The following is a 20655-nucleotide window of genomic DNA, read 5'->3' as shown; positions in this document are numbered from 1 at the left end:
TAATCCCTAGTCTTAGTGCAGAGCTATGTACATAGAAGGCAAACTAGCCCTTGGATACTAACATAAGATTTATTTAGAGAGTCTATAAAAAATACTACTGGGATACAGGTTTGGAGAAAAGGAATACACAAAATTGAGGTTTTTTTCCCATCTACTTTATATATTAATGACCTTTGTTTTATTTATTTTTTATTTTATTTTATTTTTTATTTATATATGAAACTTATTGTCAAATTGGTTTCCATACAACACCCAGTGCTCATCCCAAAAGGTGCCCTCCTCAATACCCATCACCCACCCTCTCCTCCCTCCCACCCCCCATCAACCCCCAGTTTGCTCTCAGTTCTCAACAGTCTCTTATGCTTTGGCTCTCTCCCACTCTAACCTCTTTTTTTTTTTTTTTTCCTTCCCCTCCCCCATGAGTTCCTGTTAAGTTTCTCAGGATCCACATAAGAGTGAAACCATATGGTATCTGTCTTTCTCTGTATGGCTTATTTCACTTAGCATCACACTCTCCAGTTCCATCCACGTTGCTACAAAAGGCCATATTTCATTTTTTCTCATTGCCACGTAGTATTCCATAGTGTATATAAACCACAATTTCTTTATCCATTCATCAGTTGATGGACATTTAGGCTCTTTCCATAATTTGGCTATTGTTGAGAGTGCTGCTATGAACATTGGGGTACAAGTGCCCCTATGCATCAGCACTCTTGCATCCCTTGGGTAAATTCCTAGCAGTGCTATTGCTGGGTCATAGGGTAGGTCTATTTTTAATTTTCTGAGGAACCTCCACACTGCTTTCCAGAGCGGCTGCACCAATTTGCATTCCCACCAACAGTGCAAGAGGGTTCCCGTTTCTCCACATCCTCTCCAGCATCTATAGTCTCCTGATTTGTTCATTTTGGCCACTCTGACTGGCGTGAGGTGATACCTGAGTGTGGTTTTGATTTGTATTTCCCTGATAAGGAGCGACGCTGAACATCTTTTCATGTGCCTGTTGGCCATCCGGATGTCTTCTTTAGAGAAGTGTCTATTCATGTTTTCTGCCCATTTCTTCACTGGGTTATTTGCTTTTCGGGTGTGGAGTTTGGTGAGCTCTTTATAGATTTTGGATACTAGCCCTTTGTCCGATATGTCATTTGCAAATATCTTTTCCCATTCCGTTGGTTGCCTTTTAGTTTTGTTGGTTGTTTCCTTTGCTGTGCAGAAGCTTTTTATCTTCATAAGGTCCCAGTAATTCACTTTTGCTTTTAATTCCCTTGCCTTTGGGGATGTGTCGAGTAAGAGATTGCTACGGCTGAGGTCAGAGAGGTCTTTTCCTGCTTTCTCCTCTAAGGTTTTGATGGTTTCCTGTCTCACATTCAGGTCCTTTATCCATTTTGAGTTTCTTTTTGTGAATGGTGTGAGAAAGTGGTCTAGTTTCAACCTTCTGCATGTTGCTGTCCAGTTCTCCCAGCACCATTTGTTAAAGAGACTGTCTTTTTTCCATTGGATGTTCTTTCCTGCTTTGTCAAAGATGAGTTGGCCATACGTTTGTGGGTCTAGTTCTGGGGTTTCTATTCTATTCCATTGGTCTATGTGTCTGTTTTTGTGCCAATACCATGCTGTCTTGATGATGACAGCTTTGGAGTAGAGGCTAAAGTCTGGGATTGTGATGCCTCCTGCTTTGGTCTTCTTCTTCAAAATTCCTTTGGCTATTCGGGGCCTTTTGTGGTTCCATATGAATTTTAGGATTGCTTGTTCTAGTTTCGAGAAGAATGTTGGTGCAATTTTGATTGGGATTGCATTGAATGTGTAGATAGCTTTGGGTAGTATTGACATTTTGACAATATTTATTCTTCCAATCCATGAGCAGGGAATGTCTTTCCATTTCTTTAAATCTTCTTCAATTACCTTCATAAGCTTTCTATAGTTTTCAGCATACAGATCCTTTACATCTTTGGTTAGATTTATTCCTAGGTATTTTATGCTTCTTGGTGCAATTGTGAATGGGATCAGTTTCTTTAGTTGTCTTTCTGTTGCTTCATTGTTAGTGTATAAGAATGCAACTGATTTCTGTACATTGATTTTGTATCCTGCGACTTTGCTGAATTCATGTATCAGTTCTAGCAGACTTTTGGTGGAGTCTATCGGATTTTCCATGTATAATATCATGTCATCTGCAAAAAGCGAAAGCTTGACTTCATCTTTGCCAATTTTGATGCCTTTGATTTCCTTTTGTTGTCTGATTGCTGATGCTAGAACTTCCAGCACTATGTTAAACAACAGCGGTGAGAGTGGGCATCCCTGTCGTGTTCCTGATCTCAGGGAAAAAGCTCTCAGTTTTTCCCCGTTGAGGATGATGTTAGCTGTGGGCTTTTCATAAATGGCTTTTATGATCTTTAAGTATGTTCCTTCTATCCCGACTTTCTCAAGGGTTTTTATTAAGAAAGGGTGCTGGATTTTGTCAAAGGCCTTTTCTGCATCGATTGACAGGATCATATGGTTCTTCTCTTTTTTTTTGTTAATGTGATGTATCACGTTGATTGATTTGCGAATGTTGAACCAGCCCTGCATCCCAGGAATGAATCCCACTTGATCATGGTGAATAATTCTTTTTATATGCCGTTGAATTCGATTTGCTAGTATCTTATTGAGAATTTCTGCATCCATATTCATCAGGGATATTGGCCTGTAGTTCTCTTTTTTTACTGGGTCTCTGTCTGGTTTAGGAATCAAAGTAATACTGGCTTCATAGAATGAGTCTGGAAGTTTTCCTTCCCTTTCTATTTCTTGGAATAGCTTGAGAAGGATAGGTATTATCTCTGCTTTAAACGTCTGGTAGAACTCCCCTGGGAAGCCATCTGGTCCTGGACTCTTATTTGTTGGGAGATTTTTGATAACCGATTCAATTTCTTCGCTGGTTATGGGTCTGTTCAAGCTTTCTATTTCCTCCTGATTGAGTTTTGGAAGAGTGTGGGTGTTCAGGAATTTGTAATGACCTTTGTTTTAATTACACCTTTCAAAGACTCATAAAGTAGTCACAATTTTTAAGGTAACTACTCTACTGGGTCACACTTTAGCATGCATTAGACTTGCCTTGGAAGGCTTGTTAAAATAAGGACTTTCTTTTTTCTTTTTCTTTTGGTTTTTTTTTTTTTGCACGCCTTCTAGAGTTTCTGATTGAGTATAGCTCTAAATGGAGCCTAAACAAAAATTTTCCTTTCTACAAATTTTCAGGTGAGGTGGATTCTGCTTTTGGGGACCACACTCACTAACACTGCTCTAACTTAAGGGATATGTTACAATATGCCTATAAAACTCAGTATATTTCTGACCTGAATAAAATCAGAAAAAGTATTTATCGCAGAGGAATCTGGCTTTTCATGTTCCTTCAGAGAGCTTCAAGTGCGTGTGCACTTGCACACAGAGCTGACCCTTAAACAACATGGGTTTGAACTGTGAGGGTCCATTTATACATGGATTTTTTTTATAAATACACAACAGTACTATAAATGTATTTTCCTTATGATTTTTTTAAAGTTTATTTTGAGAGAGTCTGAGCATGAGAAGAGGAGACACACACACACACACACACACACACAGAGAGAGAGAGAGAGAGAGAGAGGAGAGAAGAGAAGAGAGAGAGAGAGAGAGAGAGAGAGAGAATCTCAAGCTGGCTCTGAAGGGTCAGCGCAGAGCCTGAGGTAGGGGCTCAAACTCATGAAACTGTGAGATCATGACCTAAGCCGAAGTCAAGAGTTGGATGCTTCACTGACTGAGCCACCCAGGCACCCCTGATTTTCTTAATAATACTTTTCTCTAACTTCCTTTATTGTAAGAGTACAGTATATAATACATATACAAAATACGTGTCAATTGTTTATGCTGTCGGTGAGACTTCTAGTCAACAGTAGGCTATGAGTAAAGTTTCTGGGGAGTCAAAAGCTGTATGCAGATTTCTGGCTTCATGGGGGATCAGCGCCCCTAACCCCTACATTGTTCAAGGGTCAGCTGTATATACACATGCACGGACACAACTGCCCCACCTCATACACACACAGAGAATGCTCTACAACCTAATTACCAGGAAATATGCCTGAACTAGACCACAGCACACTTTAACAGTCTTAACTTTACATACACACCTGAACAGTAGAGGTACTGTCACTGTCAGGGGCAAACATTTCCAAAAACAAATTTGAAGGCATAACAAACGCGGCAGCAGCAACAATACCAACATCCAACACTTTTTGAGTGCTTACTATGTGCTAAGCCCTGTTTGAAGCATTTATGTGTTAATTCATTTAATTAACTCAAAAACCCTATAAGGTAGATTATTATTATAAAATAGATTATTATCATTTCCACTTTACAGATGAAGCAACTGAAGCACAGAGATAATAGGTGACAAAGTCAAACCTAGTAAGCAGAAGGGCTATGATTTGAACCCAGTCACAGCCAGGTTTCAGAGGTCATGTTCTTGAAAGTAATCATCTACTAACCTTTTTTGTAAAAAAGTGAAAGGGAGGTAGATTTCAATGGCTTCTGAGTCTGGAAGGCTGAGGTTGCTTGTGCCTCTGTGTTTGCAGTAGAATTTACACGTGTAGTTCCTTTTTTCTTTGGGGATCTGATTGGAGAAAGATACCTAGACATATTCAAAGGAAAAGACTTCATTTGAAGTTCGCTAAGAGTCTCTTTCTCTTTCTCTCTCATGCACACACAAACACAGCTGTACACATGCATCTAAACATATCTATTTAGTTTGTTATTATACATCAAATTCCTTCATTCAGCAAGCTATTTAAATACAAGCTAGAAAAGATACTGCCTAAGAGGAAAACTAAGCTGGTTGTTATAATTTCTAACTATTTTAAGAAATGGCTTTTTCTGGGAGTTACTGCTTTACTGGAAAAAAAAAAGACAGCTACATTTGTATATATGCTCAATTTTAATAGTTACAGTGAGATTGAGATCATAAAATAACTCTAGCTTAAAAGAATAAGTTATTGACACCAAAATAGTGTTGTCATGTTTCTGATTCTCCTCTTAAAAATGTTGCATTGATAGGGCGCCTGGTTGGCTCAGTCAGTTAGAACATCCAACTCTTGGTTTCAGCTGAGGCCATGATCTCACAGTTCATGGGTTCGAACCCCACATGGAACTCTGCACTGACAGCACACAGCCTGCTTGGGATTCTCTCTCTCTCTCTCTCTCTCTCTCTCTCTCTCTCTCTCTCTGTCTCTGTCTCTCTGTCTCTAAGCTAATAAATAAAGTTAAAAAAATGTTTCATTGATAACTATGGTTCATATATATGATAAAACTTAAGTTATACACACACACATACCATCTAAATTACACAGTACAGAATTCTATCTAATACTTCAGATAACATTATCAAGGAAGATTTATACCTATATACTAAACATGTCAGGCATAAATCAAGGAAGATATTAGTAAATATTATATCTCAATTTCTGACATTCTACCACTCTTGTGTTACCTTTTATAGGATAATCCAGAGCTACTTTATAATTTTTTCCTGTAGCTGAGAAGTAATTCTGAGCAAGGAGGAGGATTTAAACCTTACTATGGATGTTTCCACTACATATAGTTAACTATAGTATTATTTATATATATATATATATATATATATGTATATATATATAATATATATAGTTATATTATATATAATATATATAGTTATAATATTATATATAATATATATAGTTATATTATATATAACTATAGTATTAGTTAACACTACATATGTTAACTAATACACTAAGAAAAGGGAATCACCATCATAATCTTTTAAGTAACAGGGTCTAGTCTATTTCCAATCTTGTATTTCCCTTCAATTCACTAATTCATAATATTGTAGACAAATTTAACTTGGATAGAAGTTAATCTCCCTGGAGTTCTAGGTACAAATATTCAATTACCTACAGGACATCACTACTTGAATCTCAAACTTAAGAAGGCCAAAGGGGAGCTCTTGATTTCTTCCCTCTGTTTTTCCCGTTTCAATAAATGGCTCCACATTACATCCTGTTTCTTAAGTCTAAAATATAGGCGTTATGTTTAATTTCTTCCTCTTCCCAATTCCTCAAACTCAATGCAAAACGAAATCTTATTAAATCTTCCTCTAAAATACCTCCTAGATCTTTCCATTTCTTTCTATCTCTACTGATGTATCTTAGACCAAGTCACCTACCTCTCTCACTTGGACTATGGAAATTATCTCCAAACTGGTCTTCCTACTTCTTCTTTACCCTCCTCCAAACCTATCTGCACTTCAAACAGCAGCTAGAAAATGGCTCTTTAAAAATACAAATTATAGCAAGCTGCACCCTTACTTAAAACTTTAATGCTTTCCCACTGCCCTTCTAAAATCCAAACCCCTTCCTATGGCCCATGGAAACCTAAAAGGTCCAGCCCTGGTTTGCCTCTCCAAACTTGTCTTATTGTACCTCCAACCTCCTCTTGCTCACTTTACCCCAAGCATACTGGGATTTCCTTCTGTTCCTCAGACCAGCTAAGTTTGATCTGCCCTAGGGCCACCACACTTACTGTTTGCTCTGCCTGGAATGCATATCATGAAGATTCATGACTGGTCAGCATCCATCTGTGCTTGAGGTATCAGGTGCAATATCACTTTATTAGAAAAAGTTTCCCTAAACATTCCTACACTCTCAGTTTCTCGCTTTCATATCACTTATTTCCATTATAAAACTTAATATACTCTATTTTTTTTTCTTTTTAAGTAATCTCTACTCCCAACACGGGGCTTGAACTCATGACCCTGAGATCAAGGGTCACATGCTCTACTGACTGAGCCAGCCGGGCACCCCAAACCTAGTATACTCTAAAAGCACATCATATATTAGTTTACTTCCTCCATAATATAAGCACTATGAAGAGAAGAACCTAGTCCACCTTACCCACCTTTTATTCCCAGAGTCTAGAAAACTTCCTGGCACTTAGACAACTGCTTACTGAATTAAAGAAAAAGATAATGCTTGATTATTTACATTAATGCATAACTTAGCCAACAAATTTATATGTAAAGGCAGAAGCGTCATATGCTAGAAATAGTTTGGGTACAAGTTAGCATGGAAAGGACATCTCTGGAAAGTAGTCCCTGAACTAATCACAGAGCACTATAATGTCAATTCCTAGACAAAACTAAATAGAAACAACATTAGGTACACTTCTATAAAAGGCAGAAGAGCTAGAATGCTTAGGAGCATGCACTTCAGGGTCAGATTGCTTGGGTTTGATTTCTGTTGAGTTTTGGCAAGTTACCTTATTCCTCTAATTCCTATTTTACAGAGAACTGAGGCTGATAGCAGTATATATCACGTTATAGGGATGTTATGAAGACCAAATGGGAAAAAAAACCAATCTCAAGTATTTAGCCAACTGTCCAGCCCATAGTGAACCCTCAATAAATATTAGCTATTTGCTTTTTTCTTCCATTATCGTCACCATCATCATCATCGTGTACCTATTAACTGATTTAGTTTCATATCCTACGCTAATCCCTATGCCTATCCTATGCTTTACCCCAAATGCATTGATCTGTACTCCCTGAAAATGTTTCCCACTTTCTTGGCATTACACTTTGGAACTCATGCCATTTCTGACTCTTGGAACACCGTCTGTCTCCTCCCTCCTCTCCAGTTTCCATAGAGAAATCCTACTTTCCATCTTTCAGACCTAACTAAATTGCCATCTCTGCCATGAAAACTATCCTCATTACATCAAACATGAGTGATTTCAGTAGCACTTGGTACCACTTTTATATGATCTTGGGTCATGTATCTTATATTCCTGCTCCCTCAAAGCAAGAACAATGTCTTATTCAAAATTCTATTCCTTACAGTTTCCATATAGTATCTTGCATTACACCATGCTCAAAACCTATTTGCAGGTTGAGTTAATAGCACAGCATACATTCTACTTACATATCTGCTGCAGTGTGATTACTCTGGAGAGGAAGGCTGAGAGTACAAGCAGATTCAAGGTGATCAGCTGGTCCTTCTCGGTCCTTTGCTTGTTTAATAAGATCAAATAAAGGTGAATCCTATATGAAACAAGATGACATTAAAACCACACTGGTAAGTATGATTTTCCCATGTGCATATCAAAATCCTACTGCCTGACATGGGGAGTGCTACAAAGTTAGTTACAATTGACAGCAGTGATTTAGAATTCAAATGAGATCCTTTTCTTCACTTTGACAATACTGATTGCCAATTTTTATTCTATATACATAAAATAAAGGACCAGAAAAATGCATAACTTGAAATGTTTATGTTAGAAAAGAAATTAAAAGTTAGGGAGAAATACAGAGAAAATACCTAAATATGGCACAAAGACAAATAATAAAGATATGAGCATAATTTAATGAAACTAAAAGATACATGCACTGTTTGATCACAAAGCTAGTAACTGGTTCTTTGAATTAACTAGAAAAATTAAATCTCCAGTCAGATTGAGAAAAAGAGAAGAAATAAACAGTAATAGGAACAAAAAGTGGGACTATTATCACAAAAATTAGGAAGATAATAGGGGATTGTTATAAATAGTTTTATGCCAATAAATTGGAAAACTTAGACCAAGTAGAAAATTCCACAGAAATATAAATGAACTAAACAATAAAATAAAGTAGTAATAGTCCTTATAAACTATTAAAAAACTAGAATCAATAATTAAAAATCTCCCCATAAGGAAAATATTAAGCATATCAAACACCTTTGGTTTTACCGGCAAAGTCTACCAAACATAAAAAGAACAGATAATTACACTTTTACTCAAACTTTACTGACAATGGAAAAAGTAGAAACATTCTTGATCTCATCTTATGAGGCTAGTACAACAATGATACTAAAACTCGTCAAGGACATCACAAAAAGGTAAGTTATACCCCATTCCCACTCATGAACAGAGAGATAAAAATCTCTCAACATCACTTTATTTCTATTATAGAACTATATATTTCTTTTCTTTTTTTTTTTTTAAGTAACCTCTACTCCCAACATGGGGCTTGAACTCATGACCCTGAGATCAAGAGTATTTACACAAAGTGATGTGTAAACATAATTAAAAATTTTATAATGAAGTCATGAGTAACATTATTACTAATACTAATTTTTACAATAAGGACCATTTAACATTGAAGAAAAAGGTTCTAGGTGATAAGGCGTTCCTTCCATCTCACAAGTTTATTTTCTACTATAATATATAATCAGAGAAGTTGCTTATTTCTTACATTTGGAACTTACTTTCTTTTATGGCCTAATATATAAATACTTTTATAAACATTCCATGGGTACTGGAAAACTACTTTCAGCCTATAGAACTTTATATATCAATTACATGTTTACTAATTATAGCATTTACATCTTCCATATATTTATCTTTTGTCCACTTGAGCTATGGTGGGTTGGGAAGCATGAGTTAAAGTCTCCTTATACTAATAATGCATTTATTACTATTTCATGTAAGAAGTTTTTTCTCAATGAATTTGAATACTATGCTACTGAGTGTATATTCAGAACTGTCAAATCTTCACTAAAGATTGCATTCTTGAACACTACAACATGGCTTTCTGTTCCTTAATTGTAGTATGTTGAACCTATTAAACCGATGTTAAGATTGTGACTTCTTTTTCTCTTACTATTAGCCCAATATGCCTTTCTCTGTTCTTTCATTTTCAACATTGCTGAGTAACATTATTTGAATACAACATATATTTAGGTTTTGGGTTTTTTTTAAATCCAATTTGGGTGATTTTTTAAATGTTTATTCATTTTTGAGAGACAGAGAGAGATGGAGTGCAAGTGGGGGTGGGGCAGAGGGAGAAGACGACATAGAATCCAAAGCAGGCTCTAGGCTCTTAGCTGTCAGCACAGAGCCCAACGTGGGGCTCAAACTCACAAACCATGAGATCATGACCTGGGCCGAAGTTGGATGCTTAACCAAATTTCAGTGATTTTAGACATTTATAATTGCTGACAGATTTGGTTTTGTGTGGTTACTGTGTTTTATGGTAGCATTGTTTTCATCACTTTTTAAAGTGTTTCACTAAATGATCTGTGATATCTAAAAAAAAAAAAAAGGACTTTGCAGGCTTAACCAAAATCCAGAAGTCAAAGAAAAAGATGAACTGATTTGACTACATAAAAACTAAAAACTTTTGACTAAAACCACAATAAACCAAGTTAAATTAAATCTTTAAAAAATAAATAATATTAGGGTTTTTTCCTACAGCTTCATAACATGATTTTTATTATAAATAATTCTTTTCTATTCTTTCCTTTCATTAGGGGCACTCTGAAGTGCAATCTAAGTAAAGGCTTTCATTGGAGTAAGGTAAGGCTAACAACACCAGTTAATACAGGTAGTCATATTCAATGTTTTACATATTCTAGCCACTGACAAATTGAATATACTTATTTAACTAAAATAGTGTGGGTATAAATCCATCTATAAATCCATATATTCAGCAGTAGTGGCCTATTCCCATTTTTATTTCAATGATATTTTAAGAGACCCTAAGACTCACTAAGAAATGCAAGTAAACCTGAGCCTTCACAGGATTTAGGTATACTACAAATCAGGCATTCTACTTTCTCTTCAGATTAGCACAACAGGCTGGGCTGCGGATTAGCATAACAGTATTATACTAAAGTGAATGCCTCCTCCAAGGGTTAAGGTAGCATTTTTTAACCAATAGTCTTCATGTTTCACTCAAGTATCCCTTTTATTCCTCCATCTCCCCCCAACACAATTGGTAACACAGATATATAGATATGTTTATAATGAGTATGTCATGATAGTGGGAAAGAAGTACAGTGCAGTGGTCAGGCATGAGACTCTGGAGCCACACCACACAGAATCAAATCCCAGCCACTTATTGGTTGCATAACTTTGGACAAGTTGCTTAACCTCATGATTCACTCCTCTGAACTGTTATGTGGAGATACTAATCATGATAGTAACTTATAGTATTGTGAGAATAAAGTGAATAACACATGTTAAACATTTAGAACAAAGCCTGGCACAGAGTGCTATGTAAGCATTTGAAATTATTATGGTTCAGTTCTTATTTATACATAATAAATGCTTTTATACAAAGGATGATGTATCTGTTCAAATATATGAATGTATACCTCATACATTCCATCTGTCTATCCACCCAGTATTTGTTGTTTGTCTACTTGGTAAGTGGCCCTATGCTAGGAATTAAAAATTACAAACAACCCTCCAATTGCCAGATACCAATGGACTGGAAGAATCATTTCAGAAACGTCTGTCTTCTTCCACCTTACTCAACATATTCAATTGAGGTCTATGTGCAAAATAAACTTCGATAATCCTCTACCACCAAAATACTCTTGCTCTTTTCTAGTTTTTCCCATATCATTATCACTCCTTATAACCTGTTGTCCAAAGCAAAAAAGGAGTCATCTTCAATTATTTTTTCCCTCACACTCCACTATCCCATCCAGGAAAGTCATGCTGACTCTAACTTCAAAATATATCCCAAGTCTAACTTCTCATCATCTCTAACATTACTGTAGTCTAAGTCATTATTCTCTCTTGTCTGTACTACCACAAAAGCATCCTCCGACTGTTTTTCAACACTTCCACTCTTGCTGCCTCCCAGCTCTTCTCAATAGAGTTAATAGGCTATTCCTCACACCCTCCACCCTACTCAATGACTTCTCATCACACTAGAATAAATCCAAACTTAATGTCTGGCCCTTGTTACCTCCCAGGACTCACTTTCTACTGCTTTCCTCCTTTCACTCCTGTCATACTAGTCATCTTTATATTCCTTGAACACAGCATGATTCTGTCTCTGTTTCCATATATGCTCTTTCCTCTGTCTGCAGAATTTTCCATGGCTCAACCCATTCTATTGTTCACATTGTCTCCTCAAATAGCACCTTCTCAGCAAAGCCTTCTCTGAACATCCTGTCCAAGGCAGTCATAATTCCCACTAGTTTGCTACTCCCAACTCTGCCTTATTTTCTTCATAGCACTGATCACTATTTGAAATTATATTATGCGTTCATTTGTTTACTTGTTTATTGTCTCCTCCAGTTATCTTGTTCACAACAGCATTTCCAATGTCTAAAAATGCCTGGCACACAGTAGAGACTCAACATTTATTGAATAAATGAAGTGAGTAGGTAAAAAGTGTTCAAAATTCTTTGAGGTTAATTCTGCCTTAAAGTGAGGATAAAATTAAAAATAGAAGTTTCTTAGTTATATATACCCTAAATCTTTTAAAAATAAAGTATTTATCTACTGCTTTCCCCCATCTTTTTCCCTCAAGCATTAGTCAAACATAGTATGTGTACCTTAGCCATAAAGAAAGCAAAAACAGGAAAATTATTTCAGAATGCCTATTCTTAGAAGACTTGTTCAAAGTGAAGTGCAGTAGAGTACCTTGGAGCACTCAGGCAACCTGGAGTAAAACTATTAGTTTTGTCTATGAAGTAGTTCCAGGGAAAGATATTCCTCCTCCCCACATGGTGCTCAGAGTCCAGTAGGAAGAGGCATACAATAAACAAGGAATGACACATTCGGAAAAAATCTATGAAACAGAGTTTCTCATGAAGAATACAAATGGAAACACTGGTAGAGGGGGTTAGTTCAAGGAAGATATATCTGAGAAGGTAACATGGATGCTGAGATGTGAAGAGAAGTTGTACTTTGAGAGAAGCAGGAGGCAGAGGTTTCCTAAGATGAAAGAAAATGTGATAAGAAACTGATGTTAGTTTAGGAACTAAAAAAGACACTACTAGTACTAAAGTAAAGTGGTGGTATAGTAGTGAAGAGATTGCTAGAGAAAAAGGTGGGTAGCTGTTTGATGATGCAAAATCCTAAAGACCATGCTACAAAGTCTGAGCATGCTAAGAGAAATGGAACATCTATTACAATAGAAACTATGTTTTAAGATACAGATTTTTTGTGTCAAAAATCACTAATATAGAGATAGCTAGTTCAATTGTGCCTTGTTTCCTATTATATATATTTGTAGCATAGAACTGGGGTTCTAAAAATATTTGATTAATTGAATGATGTATTGTTTGCTTTCAGGAATGTACTGCAGGTGATAGAGGTCACCGTAATCCATACTGCCTTAACTCTGTTACAAGTGACAGAATTTCCTATCAATTTCTTAGCTCCGTTATGAGTGAAGAATGTGCCAGGCATGTTTAGTACCAAGTCTAGTGAGAGCAAACAACTTTGGAGTTGTGTGCATGTAACTCAGGAATTAATGCTACTGATCTGAAATTTAAAAAAAAAGAAAAGCCTACATTTACTTAATTTAGTCCTCAGATTCACTGTAAGCAGAACAGAAAATATGAAATTACCAGTATACTCTGGGTTATTTATATTTCAGCAGTAGTATGTTATCAACAAAAATGTCTTTCAGCTTTTCTTCTCTCCAAAAGAAAAATGTCTATAAGTAGTATAAAACAGGGCCAGGGCCAGGGCCAGGACTAGGGTAAAGCAAGAGAGGTGCCTTGGATGCAAAATTTAAGGAGGCAATAACTTATACTTGCATGACCCTAATATGAAATTTGCCCTTTGGGGCACTGAACACTAAATTGATAATGAAAGTTCATTTAAGATACATTTGGCAAAGCAAAATGATGTATTATTTTTATGGTTTCCTTAGGATTAAAGCACTTTGAGTTTACAAAGTTTTTTACAAAGTTTACAAATGTATTATCTCATGTAATCCTCAAAATAAACCTGTGAATTAAGCGTTACCACTACTAATTTTACAGATTAGAAAATTTCGCTATTCTAGTAAATTCTAACAATACTGTATTATAAACTAAAATTATTTTCAGAGCACAGGATAATAACTTTTGACATTTATAAATATAAAAACCAAAACTCTTTTAAGCTATTTTTACATAATGAATACAGTAGCTTCCTAGAACTAGTATTAATTATGAATTATTAAAAATATTTTATTAATTTCACTATTATTTTTCATCTTTATCCAAAGGATTTCCTGGAAAAGAAATCCATATTAATATCTGTCATTAACAATAGTAGCATTTAGTAAATGCTTACTGCATGTATGCGTTTAATTTTCACAAAACCCTACGATGTAGGTATACTATCCCCACTTGACACAGAAAATGAAGCTAACAAAGGCATTTGAACTTAGGCAGCCAGGCTGCAGAGTCTGAGCTCGTATGCACTATGACTACACTATAATATTTCATTAATTTCTTAGTACAAAAGACAGCAGCAATAAAACAAGTGCATGAATTAATTTTACCAAAGCTAATTCTGGTATTATACACTATTTAATAAAGTTAAATATTCCTGACGATCATTCTTCTCGCAAAAAACAACACAAAGTCGTATTTATTTAATCAGAGAGGACTTCCACAATATTTGCTTAAAATAATTACATAACTTACCAAACAGTGACAGCTTATATAAAATATTATTTTTCCTTTCAAGGGTAACTATTTGGTATAGTAAATACCAGAATAATATAATGATGAACTATGAATCAAATTTTGACAATGCTTGACAATTTATATTATAACCAGTTTGAGCAATGTTTGAGTTAGAAGCATTGTTTTTGAAAAACACACTCGTTAAATATAAGAAATTATGCAAAAGAGAACCAAAATTCTAACTAGATTTTCACTATAAGTGATCATTTGAAGCAATTTTTAAAAAGTCTCCCAAAACAGTTCAGGCCCCGCGTCAGGCTCTGGGCTGATGGCTCGGAGCCTGGAGCCTGCTTCCAGTTCTGTGTCTCCCTCTCTCTCTGCCCCTCCCCCGTTCATGCTCTGTCTCTCTCTGTCTCAAAAATAAATAAACGTTAAAAAAAAAATTAAAAAAAAAAGTCTCCCAAAACAGCAATCCCTTTGTTACATTACAGACTAAAAGCAGATATTTTTAAGAACTTGAAAACTTTAATTAATTTCTTTTTTTATTTTAGAGAGAGTGTGAGTGGGGGAGGGAACAGAGGGGGGAAAGAGAATCTTTATATTTTTCAATTATTTTTTTAAATTCATTTATTTTGAGAGAGAGTGAGCACACGTGGGGATGGAAAGGGAGAGAGAGAGAATCCTAAGCAGGCTCCTCACTGACAGCACAGAGCCCAATGTGGGGCTTGAACTCACCAACTCTGAGATCATGACGTGAGCCAAAACCAAGAGTTGGACTCTTAGCTGACTCAGCCACCCAGGTACCCCGAGAAAGAGAATCTTAAGTAGGCTCCATGTTCAGCGTAGAGTCCAACAAGGGGCTCATTCCCACGACCCTGCGGTCATGACTTGAGCCAAAATCAAGAGTCAGACACTCAACCAACTGAGCCTCCCAGGCGCCCCAGGACTTGAAAACTTCAAAGTAGTAGTAATGTTATATCAATTATATACAATTTTACACACAAACGTATATATATTTTTAAATTTACACCCAAGTTAGTTAGCATATAGTGCAACAATGATTTCAGGAGTAGATTCCTTAATGCCCCTTACCTGTTTTAGTCCATCCTCCCTCCCACAATCTCTCCCATAACCCTCCGTTTGTTCTCCATATTTAAGAGTCTCTTATGTTTTGTCTCCTCCTTATTTTTATATTATTTTTGCTTCCCTTCCCTTGTGTTCATCTGTTCTGTGTCTTAAAGTCCTCATATGAGTGAAGTCTTATGATATTTATCTTTCTCTAATTTCGCTTAGCATAATACCCTCTAGTTCCATCCAGGTAGTTGAAAATGGCAACATTTCATTCTTTTAATTACTGAGTAATACTTCATGGTATATACTTACCACATCTTCTTTATCCATTCATCTATTGATGGACATTTGGGCTCTTTCCATACTTTGGCTATTGTTGATAGTGCCGCTATAAACACTGGGGTGCATGTGCCCCTTCGAAACAACATACCTGTATCCCTTGGATAAATACCTAATAGTACAATTGCTGGGTCATACGGTAGTTCTATTTTTAACTTTCTGAGGAACCTCCATACTGTTTTCCAGAGTGGCTGCTCCAGCTTGCACTCCCACCAGTAGTGGAAAAGAAATCCTCTTTCTCCGCATCCTCGCCAACATCTGTTGTTGCCAGAGCTATTAATGTTAACCATCCTGACAGGTGTAAGGTGGCATCTCATTGTGGTTTTTACTGGTATTTCCCTGATGATGAGTGATGTTGAGCATTTTTTCATGTGTCAGTTGGCCATCTGGATGTCTTCTTTGGAGAGGTGTCTATTCATGTCTTTTGCCCATTTCTTCACTGGATTATTTGTTTTTTGGGTGTTGAGTTTGAGAAATTTTTCATAGATTTTGGATACTAACCCTTTATCTGATACATCATTTGCAAATATCTTCTCCCATTCTGTCGGTTGCCTTTTAGTTTTGCTGATTGTTTCCTTCACTGTGCAGAAGCTTTTTATTTTGATGAGGTCCCAATAGTTCGTTTTTGCTTTTGTTTCCATTGCCTCTGGAGACGTGTTGAGTAAGAAGTTGCTGAGGCAAAGATCAAAGAGGTTTCTGCCTGCTTTCTCGAGGATTTTGATGGCTTCCTGTCTTACATTGAGGTCTTTCATCCATTTTGAGTGTATTTTTGTATGTGGTACACACAAATATTTAAAACAACCATGTACCCCAAAATGCATTTTTAAAAGTATTTTCAAGGGGCACCTGGGTGGGTCAGTCAGTTAAGGTCTGACTTTGGCTCAGGTCATGATCTCATGGTTCGTGGGTTTGAGTCCCAACTTGGGCTCTATGCTGACAGCTCAGAGCCTGAAGCCTGTTCCTGATTCTGTGTCTCCCTCTCTCTGCCCCTCCCCTAATTATGCTTTCTCTCTGTCTCTCAAAAATAAATAAATGTTAAAAAAATTTTTTTAAAATATTTTCTAAATTGGTATCTTCATCGACTCTTTCAAAAGCAATGAGAATATATCAATTTGGGTAGATCTTTTTTTTTTTTTAAACGTTTATTTATTTTTTAGAGACACAGCATGAGTGGGGAAGGGGCTGGGAAAAAGGGGGACAGAGGAGCTGAAGCAGGCTCTGCGCTGCCAGCAGCAAGCCCCACACAGGGCTTGAACTCATGAACTGTGAGATCATGACTTGAGTCGAAGTTGGACACTTAACTGACTAAACCACCCAGGTGCCTCAGATCTTATTTTATTTCAAATTAAGTTATTTTGTGGTATTGGGTATTATTTAAAGTCTTTTCTAAAGATGTAGCTCACACAATATGTTATATTTTGCATTTGTTGCATTAATTTTAAAATACTGTTTTAAGAAAGGAATTCCTAACTCAAAATTAGCCAAGAATTCTAAAACTAGGTCAGGGTATACTTAAAGATGTTTGACATAATTGCTCTGGGTAGGCAGCTCCAAGCACAATGACAAAATTTATCCAATTAAACTACTATAGCCATTTTTCTAAATGAAATATTACAGGAGTCAAAAGTCCACTCCTATCAGTACGATCTTCAATGGCCATGGCAAGCATATCCAATGAGAGCTTCCTCCATTCTAGCAGTCATGATAAAAATCATGTTCAAGAGTCATTATTTGTAGAACTTACCCTAAATACTGTGGGAAAGTTATTGTCCTTAATCCAAAGAAAAAATCTTATTCTAACTGAAAGTATAAGAAAACCTATAGTGAATATTTGCAAAATGAATAAGAATTCACATAGTAGGAGGAATACTATAAAAGGAACTAATAGAGTGTGAGAAACAGACGTTAAAAGAGAAATAGGGTATGAAAGTTTCTGAAAAGAAACTAGCATGTCTGAATATGATGAAAATCAGTTTTTGTCAAACTGTGAAAGAAGAGAGGGTTTTGACTGAAAAGAAAAGCACAAGAAGCAAATAGATAATGCAGCAAATGGTTTTTTCAAAGACTACAAAGAAAATATTTAGTGGAATACTTAACTTTTGAAAATTATGTATTTATCTCTATATTGTATCCAGGACTCGGAAAGCAGTTTTTCTCTCAGACTCAGGCAAGCTGTCTCATTTCATTACTTAGCTACTGAAGTTAACTGCCAGCATAATCACTTTCTGGACAACACTTCACTCTGTTTTGCCACTTAATTTTGTGATATAAACCAGACTTTATCAGCAAGATTAGAATAAATCCCACTGAGTAAATAATATGGATAGAAAAAGCAGAAGCTATAAGTCTACTCTACATATTTCATGATGTTAATTATGAAATTAACTATTAGAAAAATTTCTAAAAGCAAGCATGAACTTTGGAATTCCAGAGAGTCAAGAACTTAAAGGCTATCAAGTTGAGGTGTTCCTAAAAGAGATTGTAATTATCCAAGTAAGCACAAGGTTTCTAGTGTTAGTAGATAAATTAATAATAGAAGTGGAAGGCAGGAATTGCTATTGTTTTCTGGATATTTTCAGGAATATTATTAGACCTGCATTACAGGAAATGTTTTTGTACTATCCTAAGCCAAATCATTAGAAGATAATTTTGCCTTGCAAAAGGAACTTGAATAGAAAATAGATAATCTATGGCTGGCCTTGACCTTTCTGACAGTTCTTTCCCATTTTACTTTACTACTTTTTTAATATTGATATTCCTCAGGATGCTCTTCCCAATATATATGCTGGCTGAGCCATTATCATGGCTTTAATTATAGCTATTCTACTCCTAAATCTGCTTTCTGACTAAAGCTTCTCATTCAAGTTCCAGATCCATTATTTCCAACTAGATATCTCAGCCCTCCAGATGGATATGTGGCAAACCCATCAAATATTCACATGTTCAAACATTAACATGAACTCATTATCCTCATCACCAATCAGCTATGACTCCTTCAATATCCTCTATAGTTAACTGTGTTATCAACCACCTAACCACTGACAGTACATACAAATCTTACAATTATCCTTACTTCCATCCAGGCTCCTAATCTTTGGAGGTTCATACTTTTACTTTTAAGGTATTTATATCTTTATATTTAAAACCGGTATATTGTAAACAGCACAGAGTTGGGTCTTTGTTTTTTAACCACTTTGACAATCTTTGACTTTTAATTGGGGGTGCTGACACCATTTATATTTAATGCAATTATTGCTAATGGTTAGTTTAAATACTACATCTATTTGTCCCATCATCTTCTTTTTCCCTTCTTGAAAAGGTACAAAAGCAAATCAATGGAAAAAGGATTGGCTTTACAACAAATAGTGCTGAAAAAATGAATATCCGGATATAAGCCAAAATAATAGAACCTTGACTTAAATCCTAAACCTTGTACAAAAATAAAATAAAAATGGGGCACTAGGCTGGAACATGCAACTCTTGATCTCAGGGTTGTGAGTTCCAGTGCCATGGGTATAGAGATTACTTAAAAAAATAATCTTTAAAAAAGTTTTTTAAAAGCTAAAAATGAATCATACACTTACATATAAAATGTTAAGCTATAAAACTTTTTAAAAAGGCATAGGGGAAAACCTTCAGGATCTTAGACTCGATACCACAAGCATGATCTACGAAAGAAAAATTGATAAGTAGGACTTCATCAAAATTAAAATATTTTGCTATGAGAAAGACCACAGAAGAGGATGAAAAAAGAAGCTACAGACTAGGATAAATTATTTGTAAGCCACTTCCCTAGTAAAAGACTAGTATCTAATATATAAAAAATTTGTAAAACTCAATGATAATAAAACAATCCAACTAGAAAATGGGCAGATAATGAAGAGACCTTTTAGTAAAGAGGAAATACAGATCACAAATAATCATAGGAAAAGATATTCAATATCATTAGCCATCATCCTAATAGGAAATGTAAATTAGAACCTCAGTGAGCTCTCCCTATACTATCGGAATGGCTCAAATAAAAAAAATGGTGACAATACCAAATGATGGCAAGGAGGCAGAGAAACTGGAACCCTCATGTATTGCTGGTGGGGATTTAAAATGGCACAACCACTCTGGAAAATACTTTGGCAGTCTCATTAAACAACACACACAATAACCATACAATTCTGCAATTATACTCTGGGTATTTATCCCGAAGTAATGAAAACTCAAGCTCATATAAAACCTATGCACTAATGTTCAAAGCAGCTTTTACTTGTGATAGCTAGAAACTGGAATCAGGCCAGATATTCTTCAATATGAGTATAATTAAAAAAAAAAAAAAACTGTTGTGCATTCAGGGGTGCCTCGGTGGCTCAGTCCGTTAAATGCATGACTCTTGGTTTTGGCTCAGGTCGTGATTTCACAGTTGTGAGTTCAAGCCCCACATTGGACTCTGTGCTGACAGTGTGGAGCCTGCTTGGGGTTCTCTCTCTCTCTCTCTCTCTCTCTCTCTCTCTCCGACCCTCCACCATTTGCACTCTGTGTCTCTCAAAATAAACTTTAAAAACAAAAGTAAAAAAAAACAAAACTGTAGTACATTCATACTATGAAATACTAGTCAGCAATTAAAAGGCATTAACTATTGATAAATGCAGTATCTTAAATGCATCTCTAGAAAATAAGGCTGAGTGGGGAAAAAAAAAAACCATAATCCTAAAACGGTAATTGTATCTGATTCCATTTATATTACATTCTGAAATAAAAAAATTTTAGAAATAGAAGGCAGACTAATAGTGACCAGGAGTTAGGGACAGGCATGAGGGGCTAT

The 20655-nt window shown here is 35.9% G+C and overlaps 1 protein-coding gene across 3 annotated transcripts in view; it reads right to left on the bottom strand.

The window, feature by feature from the left end:
• The window catches only part of RB1 (RB transcriptional corepressor 1), a 174805-nt gene that overhangs the window by 21226 nt on the left and 132924 nt on the right, over nucleotides 1-20655 (bottom strand). For all 3 annotated transcript variants that reach the window (XM_086711974.1, XM_086711981.1, XM_086711986.1), the window contains 2 exons: nucleotides 7953-8071; nucleotides 4488-4630 (listed from right to left, as the gene is read on the bottom strand). In XM_086711974.1, coding sequence (XP_086568100.1) covers nucleotides 4488-4630; nucleotides 7953-8071 — 262 coding nt within the window. The remainder of the gene's footprint in view (nucleotides 1-4487; nucleotides 4631-7952; nucleotides 8072-20655) is intronic.

The sequence above is a fragment of the Puma concolor genome, chromosome A1, assembly GCF_028749965.1.
Source record: "Puma concolor isolate L17-30 chromosome A1, mPumCon1.1.hap2, whole genome shotgun sequence".
Classification (NCBI taxonomy): domain Eukaryota; kingdom Metazoa; phylum Chordata; class Mammalia; order Carnivora; family Felidae; genus Puma; species Puma concolor.
This window is presented reverse-complemented; position numbering and strand designations above follow the sequence as displayed.